Source organism: Micromys minutus (assembly GCF_963924665.1).
Source record: "Micromys minutus genome assembly, chromosome: 24".
NCBI lineage: Eukaryota > Metazoa > Chordata > Mammalia > Rodentia > Muridae > Micromys > Micromys minutus.
This window is the reverse complement of record NC_137959.1, coordinates 35,413,000-35,434,220: the sequence shown is the minus strand read 5'-3', so window position 1 is coordinate 35,434,220 and position 21,221 is coordinate 35,413,000. Positions and strand designations below refer to the sequence as shown.

General features: G+C 38.5%; 1 protein-coding gene across 5 annotated transcripts in view; it reads right to left on the bottom strand.

Moving 5' to 3' along the window:
* Nucleotides 1-21,221, bottom strand: part of CNTNAP4 (contactin associated protein family member 4) — a gene marked incomplete at both ends in the record, with an annotated part of 284,081 nt that overhangs the window by 68,226 nt on the left and 194,634 nt on the right. For all 5 annotated transcript variants that reach the window (XM_080936900.1, XM_080936904.1, XM_080936903.1 and 2 more), the window contains 2 exons: nucleotides 10,603-10,722; nucleotides 14,176-14,282. In XM_080936900.1, coding sequence (XP_080793026.1) covers nucleotides 10,603-10,722; nucleotides 14,176-14,282 — 227 coding nt within the window. The remainder of the gene's footprint in view (nucleotides 1-10,602; nucleotides 10,723-14,175; nucleotides 14,283-21,221) is intronic.

The following is a 21,221-nucleotide window of genomic DNA, read 5'->3' as shown; positions in this document are numbered from 1 at the left end:
AGTCTAGCTTTTTAAAGGTACATCACTATTTTTCTTCAAGAAAGAAACAATGGCACATGTCCTAAATGTAAAAAAAATATATATTTTTATACATGTAGAATTACATATTACAATGTGGGGAAAAGTGCATACTACATTAGTAAAATAATTTAGATTATGTGATGTAAATGTGAAATTGTTTACTTTTAAAGTTATTCAGATTACCAGCCACAATGAAGTCAAAATTTTTCATAGCTTTTTAGTCAATATGAATATATATCTTTTTCTTTCTTTTTAAAAAATTGTGTGTATGTGTGTGTTTGTGTGTGTGTGTAGGAATGTACATTTGATTGTATGCATTATTGAAGGCCAGAAGAGGGCATCAGATGCATTGGAATTTTAAGTACAGGCAGTTATGTATCAATAAATTCACCAAATTGGGGGAAAGGAGTACTAAATTATAGAATATTCTCCTCTATTTAGCTAATATATCCACAAGAATCAACAACATAAGCAAGATGGGGGTGGTCAAGTTTGACTCCATCACTCCTGTGATAATATAAATGGATGGGTAAAAGAGGCAGGAAAATTCAGTGCCTCCTGTTTATGGACCATAGTTTTCTGTGAACTGATGGCCGGTACCTTCATTTTTTTCTTTAAGCTTAGCATAAGATGTAATCATCAGGAAGCTTCTCTCCAGAAGGTAATAATACATAAGCTAATAAAATTAATTATGGGTAGCCTGCAGAACAGGGTTGAGGTCATCAGATACAGCTGGAAACCTGGCATGTGTCTTTGTCCTTCAGAAAGTGTATCAAAAGTAAAATCCTAAGCCTCCACTTCCAAGCAGGAATCGGCAGGACCAGTCAATAGAATAGGTCAAATCCCATAGTTTTTGCTGACTCAACCATAGCTGTCGGAAGTTTAAGGTTATTATTACTAGGAGGCTCCAGTCACCCTGGGCTTTGTCAGCCTGGCTCTCTTTGTTCAACAGAACCAGTGGCCTTTCTTTGGGGTGAATCTGCTGCTGCACATGAAGAAGCTTAACTCTGGCTGAGTAGTTTCCAGAAAAGCAAAACAATGAGCCTGGTGGAGCCTTTTTCTCTGGGCCTTTGGGTCACATTAAGAGGGACCTCTTTACAGTTCAACTCCCTTCTTCTGAAAAGGTTAAAGAAATCATGCATGGCCACTACTTTTTGGCAGCTTGTATAAATGTTTCTTTTTTGGAAATACTGAAGCAGAGGTTCTGTAAGCAATTTTATTGCCTGATACAAATGGCTACTACATGTGCAGTTAATGGGAAGTGGCCCTTAACAGCCCATGCAGATCTCTAAGGCAAAGCAGACATAAAATCATCTGATTTCAGCAATGGAAGTGAAGGCTCCTGAAGCCATGTCTGGAATCACCCGTGTAGGGTTTAGTAGCAGCTTGGTGTCACTTTCCTGGACGTTCAGACACGATTACAGTAGCTGAGGTTTCTTGTGTGGCTTTAGAAATAATTCTCAGAAAAGGAAAGGAACCGGTGATCCACAGTAAGTCATCTCAAACTGGGCACTCTCGGTTTGAGATTACTGACATTACCTCCCATGGGTGTTACCAGGGCACAGCTTGGCACATGCAGAGGGCATGTGCTAGAGAAATGAGGAAATCATCAACTAAGGAAACAGATGAATAGAAATGGTGTGGTGACTAGGTTAGAGCACAGCCCAGGAGGTCATTTCACTGCCATCTGTGGTGTCACTGAAACTTCCAGTGTCCTTGAACCCTTTCATAACTCTCTAAGCTACAGACAACAGAGAGGATAATGACCTGCCATGAAGTATGAAAATGTGAGCCATCTATGATAGCATACCACTTGCCAGCCAACAAATTATTCTGTTACATATGCAGGTAGCTACCTTCATCTCTCATCTGTCTATGATCTATCCACTCATCATTTATTTACCAATCATATGTCGTTATCTCTCATCTATAGACTATCACTCATCTAAGTAGCTGTCTATAATTTATCACCAATGTATCTATTACCTATCATGTATTCATCTATCAGCTATATATCTATCACCCATATATCTATTATTCATTCATCTATAATCTATCATCTTTCTAAAGTCTATCCATCTATCATTCACCTATTCATCTTAAATCTGGATATATATTCATCCATTTATCTACTTATCTATCCACTCATCTACAATCTATCACCCATTCATCGTTGTCTAACATCTATCCATATATTGTCTACCTATCCCTTACCCATCACCTAGCTACTCATCTATAATCTTTCATCTACCTATTTATTCACCCACAGTATATAATAAATATCTGTCAACTGTTTACCTGTCATCTATCTATCCATTTATAATTTCACATCTCTCTATCTATCTGTTACCAATTACACATTCATTTACCATCTATCCATCTATCATCTATCTACCAACTACTAGACCTCTGTCTTTTACTACTATTACCTACTTATCTTCCTGCCTGTCCTAACTGACCCGGAAGTACTCATTGTGAATGATTTCTCACAGGGAACCTTAGCAGCTGAGGTTCCTCACATTCCAGTTTCTCACAAGCCATGACACCGTGTGCCAGATGCACCTTGGTATGCTCAGCAGAATCACAAGACAGGAGCCCAGACTAGTGAGATCCAGGTCTTCTATGGGATGTCTCCCCTCTCTGCTCCCTAACGTGAGAAGGTCTGTGGCTCTGGAATGTAACAAATCTGTGTCAGAGAAGTTACAAATCCTTATATTTTAATTACCCCAGAGAGTGGGCAGCAGACAAGCCTTTAAATCTCTCTAGAGTGATTTATTCTCTGTAACTTGCAAGACAAATCTACATTTGAAGGTCTTTCAACCTCATAGTCTTTCTGTGTTTTTTTTTTTTTGTTTTTTGTTTTTAATGCTTTACTGTTGCACTTGTAGCTGTGGTCAGTTTCTCTGGCTCTCCTAGAAAGAATAATACTGTTTCCTTACAAGTTATGAGGAATTCCTCTAACTAGACAAGCAACTGCCATTTGATTGACAGTCTATTGACTTGCCTCCCCTGCAGCAGAAGAAGACAGCTTGGCCTCAGTTTACACAATCATATTAACAGTCCCAATATGCACGTGTGTTTGTTATTTTATTTCTCCTTTGAACTGGCTCTAATGGAGAACCCATCTCTCCGTTAATAATACACTCGACCAAATCTCTAAAATGTGCGTTCGAGTGTTTACCTTTATGTCTGTTTTAGAGTCATACTTTTCATTTCTGAAAAAAAAAATTTTTTTCCTAAATGCAACAAGAGTTATGGAGTAAGAAAACAAGGGGCAATGAACAAGAGGAGACTGCTGAAACAGGCAGAAAAATCTATGGAGTTAAAAAAAAAAAAATAGAACGGTAATTTGAGTTTGCCAGTGTCTCTCCCTGAAGAGATTTCTAATACTATGAATTGTAAATAAAGTTACTGAGTAATTAAGGCCTTGATTTACCTGAGGCTGACTGCTATTTTTTAGGGTGATAACAGTATAAAGAAAAAAACCTGCTGTTTAAGCAACATAGTCGCAAAGCTGCGGTTGCCTCATGTTTAATAGCCGAGGGTGATAGATGAGCTAAGGACTGGAAAGAGCAAGTGGGGAGTGCTGTGCTCTGGAAAGCTGGGAGAAAAGAAAAGCAGGGCTAGCTAACAGCCTTGGTGCTTGCACAGCCTCTTCCCTGTTAACCCCAATGGTTACTAAGAAGCCTCCGACTCTGAAATCTCCAAGGCAAAAATAACCATAACAGAGCTATTTCTGTAAGATCTAGCACCATTGTCTTATTGTTATAGAAGCATTGAGTGCCCATTAAGGGAAAGTTGTTGTTTCCTAGTCAACAAAAGGAAAGCCTCCTCCCTTAAGAGTTTATCTAGTTGGTTGATATTGTTGTTTACCCTGTGGGGCTTCAAATCCCTTCAGCTCCTTCAGTATTTTCTTTAAGTCCTCCATTGGAGTCCCCATGCTCAGTATGATGGTTAGCTGCAAGCATCCTCATCTGAATCACTAAGGCTCTAGCAGAGCCTCTCAGGAGACATCCATATCAGGCTCCTGTCAGCAAACACTTCTTGGCATCAGCAATATCAACCAACCAGATCCCCCCGCACCACACACACACACACACACACAGAGCTCCCAGGGACTAAACCACTAACCAAAGAGTACACATGAAGGGACCCATGGCTCCAGCCACATATGTAGCAGAGGATGGTATTGTCTGGTATCAATAGGAGAAGCCTTTGGTCCTGTGAAGGCTCAATACCCAATTATAGAGGAATGTCAAGGTGGTCAGGTGGGAGTGGGTGGGGGATTGGGAGTATTCTCATAGAAGCAGGGGGAGGAAGAATGGACGGGAGAAGGAGGAGCCAGGAAAGGTGATAATATTTGAAATGTAAATACTTAAAATATTCAATAAAAAGAAGCCTGATACCCATTTAACAAAAAACAGTTGATCAGGTCAACAACCTTAGCGAGACTCTACCCCTCAAGAAGGCAGGCTTTTATTAATCCATGGTAAGAAATTGGGTGGAACAGTGATTCCTCTAATGGGATAATACACTCTTCCTTCCCAGAATTTCCATCCACAAGTAGCATCCCTATGAGCTACAGTGAGGTTCTGTTGGGTCTTCTTAGATTTCTCTGCCCTGACTCAGAAAAGCCTAGCTGTCTTTTTTCTTCTGGCTCTTTCATTCTGACGCTGGCAGAACCAACCTGTGCTGTCTCTGATACTTTGACCTTTGTTGTCCATGTCTAAAGCTCTTTTCCCTGCCACGGGGGTGACCTTTGTGCTTAGCTCAAACAGCTTGGCTCTCTCATTCTCTCTCCTAAGCTTCCACCTATCAATCTGTGATAGACTTTACCCTAAAACTCCCACTCCATCCAAGCATCTCCTATGAACTTGGCAGAACCTGAAAGCCACAGGCTTGGGAGAGCTTTGAAAGCCATCACTTTTGGGGAATTCAGTCTCCCCAAGAAAGACTTCTTTTCCCTCAAAGAAATCCTAATAGTCCCCACATCATTATGATAAAAAAATTACACTAAGCTTCCTGTTTAAAATAAAAAAAAAAAAAAAGCAGAGATTCCAGCCCAGAAAACCCAAACAGTACAGCAGGAAATACAGAGTTGATGGAACAGAATTTTCATCTGTCAAGGCTTTGAAAGCCACCATGAAGCAATCTTCTTTACAATGTAATGTTTGGTGAGGAGAAACTTCTTAAACATAAAACTATTTCATTATAGAAAACACAAGCAAGTTTAGAATGGAAGAAAACTACCTTCCGCCAAACAGGTACATCCCCGGGGATTTATCTAATTCTAGCTTTGAATTATGTTTAGGATGCTCAATTGGCAAAGACATTTCAGTCTTTAATGTGACTTAAGAAACGATTCATTGGAGATACAGATTTTTGTTTACTTGCTTACGCCTCTTAGCTTGTAATGCTTAGACTTATGTTAATCCACTTGGAATATTTCCTTTACAGTGATTTCAAACTTATATTAGTTTTCTAAGTCACACATTTGCAAGCTACTGATTCAGCAGTGTGCCTGGTTTTCTTGGCAGCTATACCTGATTTGGGTAACAAGAAGAGACATGGAACAGGGTTCTGATCAAAGTGGGGAAAGGTTTCGGGCTGCAAAAAAAAAAAAAAAAAAAAAAAAAAAAAAAAAAAAAAAAAGACCAAGAAGTTCTTGCCTGTTCCACTTGATACCATCAGCCTGTTCCACACTGAGATTTAGCAAGTCTCAGTGTCCTCATTTGCAAAAGTAAAAACCAAGGAGACTTCCACTCTGAAATTTGTACTTCCCCTGCCTCTGGCTTGGGTTATTATATTCTAAGTTGCCTCTTTTGTTGGACTATGCCTCAATAGACTGAAACTTCTAGAGACAAGGAGCTGTCCCTGAACAACTGTGTCTCTGCCCTCAACATCTGGCAGACATAATTCAGCAATTTGCATATGGTGATGCATGCCTGAATTATTATCCATAGTAGCATGCGAGATGGTTGATTCCATCATTTATAGATCTTTATTATTTGTGAATTCATCTACTTGCTGGAAATTTATTTGTAACCCTGAAATTTTTCTAGTCATTTGTAGTCATGCACAGAGTAGCTAAAATTGAGTTCAGCCAGAGCAGAAGAAACAGCTGCTCCCTGCCTCCTGTTTCAGTGTTCGTATTGGAAATGAATGGAGTTACAATCCATTTTGTAATCCTTCCCGTTCTCTCTTTTAGTTGATGATATTGCTGTTTAAAATGCCCCCCTAATACTGCTGAGGTACTGAGAATTATCATTAAGCTCAAACCATGATTTGAACGTAAAACATGCTAGATTAGCATTGCTCAGAAATAGGTTCCAATGCTTTGGGTCATGAATTCAATGTTAATGAATCACAGATCTCTCTCTCTCTCTCTCTCTCTCTCTCTCTCTCTCTCTCTCTCTCTCTCTCTCTCTCTCTCTCCCTCCCTCCCTCCCTCCCTCCCTCCCTCCCTCTCTCTCTCTCTCTCTCTCTCTCTCTCTTCCTCTCTCTCTCTCCTCTCGTGTGTGTGTGTGTGTGTGTGTGTGTGTGTGTGTGTGTGTGCATGTGGGTATGTGTATATACCATGTTTTTAACCTTAAACACATATAAAAGATTAAATATTGATCTATTGAGGAGAATGCCAATACCAGAGGCTCTTGAAAACCTATCCTACTATGTTCCACTTAGGAGCAATGATTTAGTATTTTTTAATTTAATGTCCATGGTGAATTTATGAGACATGACTACCACAAATCAAGAAATGATTCTTTCTACCTCACTCTCTGCTGATATCTTTCCCTCTCCCTCTCCTTTTCCCTCTCTCCCTCTCCCTCCTGCTCCCCCTCCCCCACTCCCTCCCATGCTGTTTGTGTGGTGGGGAAATATATAGGTATGTAAGCCTCAGAGACTGGAGATATTTATTAATTTACATAGATATTATTTTAAGAATCACACTAATCCTCCTATGTAGACAAATAGCTCATAAAGCATTTATTGGGAACAGAGATTTTTATAGCTTTTTTCTGGGCATTGGGGTTAATTTTTACCATCCCATATAAACTAGACACATTTAAAAGTCAATCTGGACACTCAAATACATATCTTACATAGACAGAATCATCCTTTGTTCTCTGTGAATTTTATTTTCACAGTTAGTATTTCTAAACTTACAGAGCAGACCAATCTATGCACATCAAAGTCTGAGAGTCATATGTCTCAAATACCACATCCAAATCTGTGTACATAAAATAACCCTTTAGAAAGACTGTTCATAGTTCTCTGCCCCTCTCCTAACCTCAGAGAATGAAACTTCTGGCTTCTCTCTGGAAATCACTAATCTTCAGACTGTACAGTCACACATGGGAGGAAAGCATGTCGAATCAGCATGTGCTCTAGATTGGTTTGGTCTTGAGGCCTGTTTCCTCAGTGGTTGCCAATTCCTGAAGCCACCAAGTAATGTATTTGAAACCTCTCTGAAGATATGTTCTACAGTAATTCTTGCACCACAAAAAAAATCGATAATCCAAGATTCACCACTGCCCTGTGGTTTATTAGAATTATTTATTAGTATAGACCTATTGTTATCCTCTATTCAGCCGTCTCCTTTCTATCTTGTTTGACTGAGTGGCAGACATTGTCAACTCAAAAGGAGTTCAGTGAACTCTCTGACGGCCACTCCTCAACACTTTTTCTGATCTTAATGCAAACACTTTGCTTTCCCAAGTACTTCATGCTTCTTTTTCTTCCCTCCGTCTCATCTGTGTGCCACACACAGGTCTAGTCTCCTTTCCCCATCTGCACTGCTATTGTTCAAGGGCAATACCCACTACCAGCTTGTCCCTGGACATCTGTTGTGCTTATTTGGTGGGCTGTTTCCCCATAACTCTCTAGAATTTGAATACTTGATCCACAGCTGGCGGTTCCTTTGTAGAAGGACTGGGAAATGAGACTTGGGGAAAGTGTGTCACCGAGGGCAGGTGTTGTGACTTGCTCTCTGCTTCCTGTTTGTGGTTTGAGATGTGAGTTTCTGACTTCTACTGCAGGCACCTGTTGCCTGCTATCATGGAATCTCACTCCCTAGAACTGTAACAAACCCAGCCTCTTCTATATGTTGTTTTATTAAATAATAAGAAAGCAATGACAGTTCTGTTGCTTCCTAAGTGACCTCCTACCTTTAACACTATATCTATTGTTTCTTTGCCCCTTGACATGCATTTGCCAATGTAAGGGCAACTATGGGCCTATCAAAGGAGTTCAGGTCGTATACACTTTATAGGACTGTGCTTAAAATGTGTTTCCCCTCACTTGGCAATGCCAAAGACCTTAAGGTACTGTGGTAAGGGACACATAATTCTTCCTCTTCTTTTGCCCTCTATTTGAATCTCTCCTTGTCTTTTGCTATGTCCCGCTCCCTGGCCATGCTCAAAGCTAAATTTGGTTGCTGGTTTCTGAGTACACCTGGAAGTCTCGGACTCGGCATGTGCTATTGCTTCTGCCTGGAGTTTTTTTTCTTCAGAAAAAAACTTTTCAGTAAAAAATCTTCCTCCAGAACAATCTGCAACACAATTCGAAATTGCTCCCTTCCCTTTGCTACATGTTCCTGATGGCTATGGCTGTCTAATCACAGCACTGTGCAGTGTTATGTCCTGCGCTGATGGTAATTATCTGGGCCATGAAGGTCAGTATGATCCTTACTAGCCATAGGTGACTCAGTAAGTAATATTTGACTGGCAGCTATTTGGTTTTAGTTACTTATATTTGCTTGCATTGATAAAATGCATTTGAAATTATTGAACCTTAACCAACTTAAGTATTATGTGGATGGCGTATTGGACAAAGCACTATACCTAGAATTCTCCTTTTGTATTTGATGAAGGAAGGATAGATGTATCTTCTTTTTTGATGTTTATATACAGCTTCTCTTGCTGCCAATTGTTGAAATAGTTACCTTTCTCTCAGTGGCCATTTCTCTCCTCTTGGTAAACTGTCAGTCATCTAGACATGAATGAATCTGTTTACCAAGTCTCTTTTTTGTTCTACTTACTAATGCTTATACCTAATACAAATGAGTCCTTCAGCTCTGTTCTTCAAGACTGACTTGTCTCTGACCCTTTTGTATCTGCTCACAAAGAATACTATCTGCTTCTTTTTTCTCACCAAAATAATCACACCAACCTACAAACAAATACCCTACTGGAATTTTAATTCAGCTTTGTACTCAAAATCAATATCAGTCTTGCAGGAACTGACATTTTACAATGTTGAGTCTCTTAATTAATGAAAATTTTATATTCCACTATACCTCTAGGATTTTAAATCATATAAAGACCATTCTATGCTTATCTGTGAGAATCCTTGCAAATCCTCCATTGTACTTTTTTACCATGTGTTTGAGAGTGTTGAGGCTGTGGGAGATCAGATCTTCTAAAAGGTCATTTTCTAATTGGATTTTACTGGTTTACAGAAATAAACAATTTTATGTTAACTTGGTATTCAGTAATTATTATAAATTAAAATCATTTACAATGATTTTTCAGAATATTTTTAATATTTAAAAATCTACTAATACTGAAAATTATAGGCCATTCTTTCTCATCCCTTATGCTCTTTCTACCTCTTGCATTGGCTAAGACCTCCCATACAATAGTGGTCAGAATGCTGATCACACTGGCAAGACAGAGAAAGTTCTCAATATTTACAAGCTGTTAACCCATGTTGAAAGATGTTCTTGAGCATTCTGGTTCTTTTTGAATCCTGGTTAGGTGTTAAATTTAATCAAATACATTTTTTTCTATGACTGTTAATTTATGTCTGAATTAATTTATGTAGCATGGGAATTCTAGAAAACAAATAAATTTCATAGTTACAGATATTTAAAACAATGGCTCTTTTTTAGATCTTTCTTCCTTAGGCATTGATTGCTCTGACAAAGACTTGTGTTTTGAGACACAATAGGAAGCATTTATTATTAGAAACACTGCTCAGTCGCCATGTGCTTACAGACTAACAATACTGTAAATTATTAACAGTTAACTAACACATCTGTTAAATATTTATGCTGCTTTTTACTCAATAGTACTATGATGCTTAGTTTTAATTATCATCTTGCTACAATCTAGAATCTCCTGGGAAGAGAGTTTCAGTGAGGAATTATCTAGAGAAGGTTGATCTGTGTGCCTGCCTGTGGATGATTATCTCTGGGAAGACTCGGACCACCTTGGGTAGCACCATTACATTTGCTTGACTGTGGAAGTGTTAAAAAGCTAGCTGAGTACTAAGTGGGGATGCATTTGTAACCTCTGTTCCTCACTGTGGGTGTGATGTAACTAGCTGCCTCAAGGTCCTGCTGCCATGACTTCCCCCAAAAGATAGACCAGAATCTAGAATCGGAAGCAACCATGAACCCCTTCTCCCCTAAGTTACCTTTTGTCCATGTGTTTAATCACAGCAACAGAGAGAAAACTTGAACTAATACCCACTTCAATCATGTTGCAAATTAGATCAATGTTACACTTATTTCCTCTTAATTTTTGTGCAATTGGTCCATTAAAGCAGATTTAACTAGTAAAGGGAAGTGTGTTAACTCACCAGTCATATTGCAGTATAAGAGGAACGGGCGCAGAGGTCCGCTTCCATCTGAGTCTACATAGTAGAATCCAGAAGCATTTCCTTGGTGCTTATAGGCTTCACATGACTGCTCATAGACAGCTGGGGGGGGGACAGAGAGAGACAGAGAGACAGAGAGACAGAGAGACAGAGAGAGAGAGACAGAGAGAAAGAGACAATAAATGAAACAATATTTAAAAGATTTACAGTACATCCCCAAGTCTATGCGCATCACTGGCCAAGCAAACAGGTAACATTTACATTTTAAAACAGAATCCATCCTTCTTTTCTTTACAAATTAATATGGATGAATTTGATAACATACCAAAAAATGAGGTTTTATTTTATGACATTTTATCACCAAAGGAGAAGGAGATTATTAGATCAAAATGAAAATCTAGCTTACTTTTTATGGTAGGAAGAATGAGGGAAGAGAAGACAGCTACTTAAATATTAAGACCTTTGTAAGTGTAACATGGTATCGTGTGGTACCCATTTCAGTATCACCTTGTAATGACCTAATGTCTGAAATACAATACTATAACCTTCAGAGCTAATCAGGTGCTACCCAATAATTATGCCATGGAGACGTTTTAAATAATATTTGAACTATGTTACTTTCTCACATCAACTTAACTAGAGGTAAACATTTTTTTTTCCAAAGGGGGAAAATGATTTGCAAATTTCCTCATCTATAGTTTTAAACGTAATTATGAAACTTCCCTAATGCTCTTTAATGAGCATTCAATACAATTAAGATTCAAAGCAGAGGAAATATTCATATGAAATATGCCCCCAAGTGGGCTCATTGTGTTGTGATCCGTAATTGAATTTTTTATTATAGGAGTATATATTTGCCAGGCATAGGGCTTGATATTAACATCTGTGAAATGCACACTTCTCATTGAATGCCCAGCCAAATGTACTAGTAACTTCCATTAGGTTTGTAATTCCATAAAATCTGAAATACAGCAAACCTCTGGGTACCCTCCTCTGAATCAAGTCTAAATTTTAAAAAATTGTGTGAATGAATGTTCGTATGACATGAAACAGTGCAGCTAATTTGTGAAAAGTTATACATTTTTCAAATGTCCTGGCACCTCCCTTCTACATGATTGCTCTACGATGACGGCTTCATTTCTTTCTATTTAAATTACATAGATGGAGACATATGGATGCAGTGTTTTGTGGCTATATTTGTAGTGTGCACTGAAGTGGGCATGTAAAATGGTTAGTTTTATATTCCAGGGAACATATGCACATGGTTATAAGTGCCTTGAAAGTGGTTGCCAGAGATAGACACTTAACCTTGGGATGGTGATGAGCTCCCAAATAAAGCACATAGATAGACAAGGAAATTAGATGTTTTTTAAAATTTATTTTTTATATGTTTTAAGATTTATCTTTATTGGTTTTAATCACATGAAGGTGTGTGTGTGTGTGTGTGTGTGTGTGTGTGTGTGTGTGTGCATGCATGTGTGAATACAGATACCAGAGGCCAGATCCAGAGTCAGATCTCTCAGAAGTTTTGGCCACCTGGTCTATGTGTTGGAAACTGAAGTCAGGTCCTCTGGAAGAGTAGTGCAGGCTCCTAAATGCTGAGCCAACACTCCAGGCCCATTGTGTGTGTGTGTTTTTAATTTAAATAATATGTACGTGTGTGTGGTAGAGTATGTGTGTGTGGTAGAGTATGTATGTGTGGTAGAGTATGTGTGTATAATTTCAGGGGCTTTGGGAGGTCAGAAGACTGGGATATTTTTTTTTGAAATGGAGTTGTTAAAAGCTGTGAGTTGGTTCAACAAGGCACTGATAACAGAATTCTGATCCTTTGTAAGACCAGTCAACTGATAGGCCATCTCTCCACCCCAAAATGGGAAATACCTTTGCTTTAATGTTCACTGGTTGATATTCTATAGATGATGGTTATTTCCTAATTCAAACCTTTTCTTCCTGAAGACAAACTCTCACTATTAGTCCAGTCTAGCCTCCAAGTCACAATGCCCCTGCCTTAGCCAGCCAAGAGCTGAGATTCCAAGAGACTTCATCTATGCTTCTACACTATGGCCAACAGCATAGTTCTCACCCTCTTTCTCAGAACATTGTTAACAGCTCTGTTTATGCATCCTGATCATGGACCTTTCCTGTCAATTTCTGAATCACATTATGGGCCACGTGTCAAATGACCTTTTTATTTCCCATTCAAGTTTCTCCTCAAAGCTGTTTGTGTTTATTGTTACAATCACTTATTAATAACAATAAAACAAGCAGAGTCAATTCCAATGCATTTAATAGCTTTCAGATTTGAGTCATTTATTATAATGGAGATGGTAAATGGTATTTAAAAAATGAAATATACTGTCCTTCAATAGCTGAGTGAATTGGTTGAGTAATTTAGCCTCTGGTGACAGCTTAGGTGTGGACTGCAAAAATAACATAAGGCTTGCAGCTTAAGTAAATATTTCAGTAGAAAAAAAAGGCACATGTTTTATAATATAGAAAAATATATGTGCTGTGACCTCAGACTCTGGAGCACCCTTATTCTGCCTACCCTCTGTAAGCCAACTTGGGAAGTTTATTAATATCCCTGAATTATATCACGAGTTAACTAGGCCAATAAGAGTACTGACTTAGGAGGGGGATACCAGAATCAAATGAGTTAGCATGCATAAAATACCAAATCTACACTTAAAATTTAGTAAGTCCTCAATAAAATTAACTATGATTACTATAGTAATTATCTGTACCATTTAACTGCCACCAATATCATCAAACAGATCTCTAAAAAGATTAATTACTAGTAGTGTGGTTTAGGGGATACGGTTTCTGGCAGTGTAGAGGTCATGAGAGTAAAGTCTCAATACAAGACAGGCAACAGGGCTCCGAGAGAGGTATCACTCTAGGGTCTGTGAGAGAACACAGAGAGAAATTGACCATCTATGAACCAGGACGCAGAGAATCCAAAGCTTTGAACTCCCATGAACTTGAATTTATAGCCACCAAACTATAAAAAAAAAAATTAGACTATACCAAAGCCAGCCAGTCTATGGTATTCACTTATAAGCAACCAAATGGATTGATTACCACTCTCTTGGGTGCTACAGGATGAGTGAATCTCCATACTTGAGCACACAGCCTAGCACATCCAATACTGCTTCTGAAAATATGCTCATATCATGGAATCAACAAAGGGTCTGGTAACTGATCCTAATTCAACATATGCTGTTCTTCCAGAAAGTTCCCAGTAAAATGCTGTTCCGGTCAGATAGCAGAAAGTGTTCACAAAGTCAACATCTTATTTTATTATTTTTATTATATTTGTCCTTACCCATCTTTTGCTTTCCGTACATATTTTCATCCTTCCCAACTATTTGACCCCTTTTCTTGTTTTATATTCTATAAAATTTATGAAATGAGGAGTGGACCATAAACTAGAACCAAATGGGTGCTGAAATTCAAGCTGTATACCCCAACACAAGGTCGCATGGGCACAGATAATAGAAAAAGCAATGCAAAAGAAGCAGAAGGCAGACTAGCAAGCAGATGTGTATAGCTTACAGCTGTGACAAGTGGCTCCCGTGTATCCCGTGTTTGTGCAGTTACAATGAAAGGTGCTCCAAGACTGAGAACATTCACCACCATGCTCACAAGAGTTGGGCAGACACCTAAAAGAAAGAGAAGAAGCTGTTAATCGTGGAGAGATACCACAGAGTATTGATCATTGATCATAAATGTTCATGTGAAACAAGGCTGTTGACCACGTAGAGAGTAAATTCCACATGACCAATGGTTATACAGTCTGGTACAGAGTCACTTGATTCACACAACTAAACCTTGGGGCATTAAAGTCCTTTGGGTTTTGCCAATTCTCAAGCAGCTCTGACTACTTAGTTATGAACATGTATCACCATATCACAGTTCTTTATTTTCCTTAAGTGACATACCGTAGAGTCAGTGATAGTCAAACTATCAGCAGCTTACAGGAAATAGTATTCCATCATCTGAGTTAGAATGCAGCTTTGAGAATGGGAAAGGAGATTGACTGAGAAAAGGGTAAGAAAGAGGAAAGGAAAAAGAAAGGATGTTCACAGACAGAGAACTGTCCAAGAATGTCCAGTATCCATCCTTCCATACCAAGCTGAGTTAGGCTGTTCTCTGCTGCCGAACCTAACTCACAGGAACTGCCCTGGTTATTGTAACTTTCTAAGAAAAATAATTGCCATACTCAACAGCCATCAAGCACAACAGGCTTACCTACTTGAGGTATCTGAGTTTCAATAATAAATCATAATATATCCTTTTGATCGTAACCTATATTTGAGAAGCTACATCACAAATAATGTATTTCTAAAAAATAGAGGACCATGGAAAACCAATAGGAAACAAATAAAAAGTGGGCCTGGCACATTATTTGATCTGACTCTAGGCTTTGAAAAGTTGAACATGGTCTTCCTGTACAGGTCAGCAGTCCAAAGACTAAACAACTGCTTTTAATTAAAGTATTTCTTTTCAATTTATATGTATCACTTTAGATCAGAGGAATCATTGTATATATACTGAAAAGCATGTTACTAAGATATTCAGGGTTTTCTTTATTGAATCACATTAACATACATATCACCTCACATAGCTAATATTTTTAAGAATTTATTTTATTTTTAATTATGTGTGTATGTGTTTATATGTGCAAATTTGTGCATGTGTGAGACCACCTGAGATTGGTGTTAGTAACCAAACTCTTGTCCTCACCATAATTAGTTTTTGTTTTTAACTGATAAGCCATTTCTCCTGCCTTAAGATACCTAATATTTCTCATTGTGGAAGACAGCACCTGTATAAAAAAAAAAATCAAAAGGTCACGTATATCAACAAAGGGGCAAAGTGAAGATTATCTAAAACACTTGGGAGAATATTGGGATGATTTGGGGACCTTTCTGCTGAAGCCTGAAACACCCCCGGTACACTTAGGCAGTTCAGACATTGCCCTCAGCTTAGATGAAGACTAGCTAAGTTGCTTTTAGGCTACAGTGTCCGCCAGCCTCTCCTTAGAGCATTTCCATTAGAAAACATTCAACTGTGAAGTATTTCTTGGTTCCTATGAGGAATAAATCTTCTCCCACCTCTGAACAGTTTTCTGACCCAGGAAGGGCTCTGTGCAGGACTATTTAGATGCTGGGATGCAAATACCAGTGACAGAACCTATGTTTCTTGTCTCTATAGAAGGACAGGAATCTAATTAATCTCCATAAATACTGAACAGCAAATAGATGTGACATAATCACGTTGACAGTCAACTTCTAGGAAATAAATCCTCATTAAATCCTTTGGATAGAAAGACAGAAGATAGTAAGGGGCCCTGGCAGAAAGGGAGCTAGCTCCTTGTTCTGAAATCTGTGATGTCTCTGCTTTATAAGTGTCAATAAACCTCAACACAATTTCACGCAAACGGCCAACAAGATGTATCAAAGGCTAAAGACACTTGCTGCCAAACCTGATGTCCTGAGCCTCCCAGGACCCACATGGTGAAAGAAGAGACTTGACTGTTACAAGTTGTCTTCTGTCTTCCACACCTGTGCATGTGGGCACGCATGCACATGCACACACACACACACACACACACACACACACACACACACACACACACCACAAATACACACACAAAACCATAATTTTAATTTTTAAAAAAATTCTGTAGTGCTTACTTTTAAAAATACATCCCCACATGAAGGGCTGAAATGTGCTTACTTAAAGCCAGAATGAATATCCCTTTGAGTTTAACTGTATCTATACTCCTCTCCTCCCTGAACTTAAATACATACCTGGTTTAAAAAAAAAAAAAAAGACATTATAATTTCACTCGCAAAAGGAGATGATTTAGGATAAGAAAGGTAAACCAATTTTCGAATTTGTGTAGTGTTCATTTTGTTTTAACATTTTAAAACTTTGTTATAAATTATATTCTCGAACATTAATTACATGGGAAGCTACAGAGTTATTCATTTGTGTGTGTGTGTGTGTGTGTGTGTGTGTGTGTGTGTGTGCATGTGTGGGTCTTTGTAAAGGCAACTATGTCTCTCTCTTTCTCTCTCTCTCAGCTCACACTCATGTCTTAGGTCTAAACTCTCCTCATGTCTATTTCTCTCTGAATACCAACATTTAGTTCTAAAGGTTATACTGTCACTTCCCAAGTCTTCATAAACTCATTGGCTCTACTTCGCTCCGACTTGTCCCAAATTCTTTTCAGCGGTATAGTCAAAACTCTAGCTTTACTTAAGTGGGGATTCCCCGGGCTACTACTGCTGGCAGTGCTGGATTATGTCTCCCCACTGTCACTGACATCACACATTTTTGAAATTCTGTATGTGTGTGGGTAAAGTTTGTGATGTGATATGTGCATGTAGTATGTGCATTTGTGTGTCTGCTGGTATACATGCACATGTGTTCAAATGTATGTGGGGACCAAGGGGTGTGGGAACCAAGGGGTCACATGATGATTTTTCATGATTGTTCTTCATCTTTGTTTTTGAGAGATAGGATGCCTCATGGAACTCAAGTTCACTAACTGGGCTAAGCTGCCTGGGTAATAAGCTCTAGGGGACAAACTGTCTATGACACACCCCCACACCAAATGCTGAGGTTACAGAGGCATGCCTCTACGTCTGGCCTTTTACAAACATGTCGTGGCTCTGAGCTCAAGTCCCCAAGGTTGGAGCCAAACACTTTATAGTGAGCCATCTCTCCAGTCCTAACATTATTCTTGAGTGAAAAGAACAGTGATGTCTTTAGTTTAGAGGCACTATAGGATAAATTATCTTGATACAAGGAGAGTACCATACACAAATGTCACTTGTGAACTTCCAATTTAGACTCAAACAGCTGATTTGACCACTGATGTCTTTCAGGGTTTAGAATGAGTAATGTGTTGAGACCAAAGCTTCTAATTCTCTCATCCATTTTCAATTTTAAACAGTAAACATTAAAAACTACAGAGCCTGCCAGAATGTATTTGTGATAGACCTTCTGCTGCCTCCTTTATCGGAGCTGAAGATGGAACTTGATATTTTGCTTATATGCCTTTTCCAGTGTCAACTGAAAATAGTGTTATTGATTTTTCCCTTGATTAAAAAAATAGATGTCCACTGTTCACAGAACAGAAAGCATACAGGACAAAAGATCAGAGGTCACCTGTAGTCTCACAGTCTAGAAAGTCTTACTGCGAACATAACCTTGTATTCACAAATACAGTCTTTATCTCTTTGGCAGAGGGTTGTTGATACAGTGTCTCACTCTAGCTCTAGCTGCCCTGGAATTTACTATGTAGACCAGGCTGACCTGAAATCACTATGTAGACTAGGCTGGCCTGTAACTCATAGAGATCTAACTGCTTCTCCCTCCCAAGTGCTTGTGTCAAAACACCCTGCTCATAAATACAATCTTAAAGTAATCCTTCTCTGGAATTTTCCAAAATAAAGAATATATATATATATATATATATATATATATATATATATATATATATATATATATATATATACATATATTTCTGTACCCAATAAATTCAGATATATTTAGTATTCTTATAAGTGTGAAGGAACACATTAGGCACACTATCATAACTTGTATAATTTTTAAGCATTTCAACTCAATCACAATCTAGTAAAAAGCGAGTTTAAAAATACTAAAGCAATAGCAATCTTAGTTTATAATCAAATCAGAAAAGATCAGAGGTGACCTTTCTTTAAAAAGCCTTAACACTGTTTTTAAAAAGGAAAGATTCAATGGTTTTGCCTAAAATCAAAAGAAACAAGAATATCTTTAACTGGCCTGGTACATGGGCTGTGTCCCTTTGATTTTCTTTCAGAAGTTAACGAGGCACATTTTTTTTTTTGTTCACTTCAAAATTGTTAGGTGAGGCTTTTTACATTTGTGAATAAAACGTGAAAGACTGAATTCTGAGTTTTACTAACTACATTATCTGACAATGTTGGCCAACTTGTAACCTATGCAGTCTGCACTGCACTGCAGCACTCTTGCACTCACAAGAGCTCTAAACAATTGCAATGCACACGGCCCTCTTTGCTAGTCCTTCCAAGATAAAGTCAAGCAATCCATCAACCCATTTTCCCAGGCGTCTCAATCTTTCTCCTATACATTTCCGTCACCACTTTCATTGCATATGACTTTGAACAAACACATCCATCGACGTACCCAAACCTGAAGTGACAGGCAAAATTTTCATTTAGCCACATTCTCTGTTCAGCACAATTTCAATTTCAAAGGCTTTCATAGGAGGCAATGCTTGGCTGGAATGGATGATATTAACTTTAGATATAGAACATTATCACGTTCAAGGGAACTAAATGTTAGCTACTTGTAGGGTTTAAACCCTCAGGTCAGTAACTAATGAGAAATCTCTCCTCATACAACTCACTCACCAAGCTACTCACCACAAAGCCATACTTTCTGTGCCACACAAGTTAGAATGATTATCTTCAAATGTCATGAAAGAAACCCACATGCGAGCTCAGAGAGGCTCAAGGGGCTCATGGGCTTCCACAGAAAAGAGGAGAGCAAAAGTAGAGGACTATGGGGAGAAATTCATTCACTGAGGACAGCTTGAAGATAGCACAGTGTACACTTAGAGGGAAAGACTAAGGAATGGTCATCGCCTATGAACCACCACTCCCATGGAGTGGTGTGAGTGGCTAGAATCGTGTCCTTTACTCTCCTGATATCAATCAAAAGAGTTGATTTTTTTAAAAGTCACATTTAGTAGTTCACCAAAAGGTGGCATTGGTCTAAGTAACTTAAGAAATATTAATGTGATGACACTCATTAGGGGTCTCCCAGCAATGCTAAAGGTTTCAGTTCTAGATCTATGGAACAGAAACTGTCATGTTCTATTCATCCTGTCATTGTGACCTTGCCCCTTATTCATCCGAGTATATGGACTTAGTATAATCTTATTTCATGTCCAGTGAGGATAAATAAATCACTTCTGGAAGAGAGAGTGTATTAAGTGACTGGGTAAGAGGTGTGTGTATGTGAAAAACATCAACATGGTTGTGCTGAGTGTGGGTATGAGAATGGTATAGATATGTTTATGGACACATGGGAATGTGTACCTGTAAAGAAGTGTGAAATATGTGTGAGTGCACAGGGAGTTTTCAGTCATGTGACTGAGAATAAACATATGAAGAGGAATTTGAATCCACCAACATGGCTGCTCAGGCAAGGGATCATACTCGAAGACCTTCTAGATCTATATGAACATGCTGGAAAGCAGACATGCTCTGGATTGAAGTGTGATCTGACTGAAATACAGATATAGCCTTAATCCCTAATAGTGAAGGTAAGGTTAGTTTGTAGAAGAAAGTTCAAAAGTGATATCTACCTGAGGAGCAGACAAAGAGTGGAAGCAGAGAGAGATTTGACAGAATGAGTAAGAGATAGGATATGGCCAAGTCTTACAAGAACACTGGAAAACTACTTGAGAGAGAGAGAGAGAGACAGAGAGAGAGAGAGAGAGAGAGAGAGAGAGAGAGAGAGAGAGAGAGAGAGAGAGAGAGAGAGAGAGGCAGAGAAAGACAGATAGATAGACAGACAGACAAAGTGGGGAAATAAATGAAGGATAAGAGATATACAGGGACAGTTTTACAAAGATAAACTGCAGAGAGAACAAGACTAACATAGGTGAAGACAGAACAAGTCAGAGAATGAGAAGGAACCAGAGGATTAGAACACTGGAAGCAGAGAGAGCATACATAAGCAGCTTGACGGCACACCTGAAATCAACCAAGTATAACAAAAAGAACTATACAAAGAATCAACAAAACCAAGAGCTGGTTGTTTGAGAAAATCAACCAAGCAAGTGAAAGAACTGTATGAAAAGAACTTCAAGTCCCTGAAGAAGGAAATCGAAGAAGATATCAAGAGATGAAAAAATCTTCAATGCTCATGGATTGTCAGGATTAATATAATAAAAATGGCCATCTTGCCACCTCTATGCAATCCCCATCAAAATTTCCACTCAATTCTTCATAGAATTAGAAAGAGCAATTTGCAAATTAATTTAGAATAACCAAAAACATGCAGGATAACAAAATCTATTCTCAAAAATAAAAAAAAACTTCTGGGGGAATCACCATCTCTGACCTCAAGCTGTATTACAGAGCAATGGTGATAAAAACTGCATGATATTTGTATAGAGACAAGACAGGTAGATCAAAAGAATAGAATTGAAGACCTAGAAATGAACCCATACACCTATGGTTACTTGATCTTTGACAAAAATCCTAAAACCACCCATAGAAAAAAGCATTTTCAACAAATGGCACTTGGTTCAACTGAAGGTCAGCATGCAAATAGATCCATTATTATCTGCTTGTACAAAGCTCAAGTTCAAGTGGATCAAGGACCTTCAAATAAAACCAGATACACTGAAACTAATAGAAGAGAAAGTGGGGAAGAGCCTGGAATATGTGGGCACAGGAGGAATTTTCCTGAACAGAACACCAATGGCTTATGCTCTAAGATCAACAACAGACAAATGGGACCTCATGAAATTGCAAAGTTTCTGTAAGAAAAAGGACACTGCAAACAGA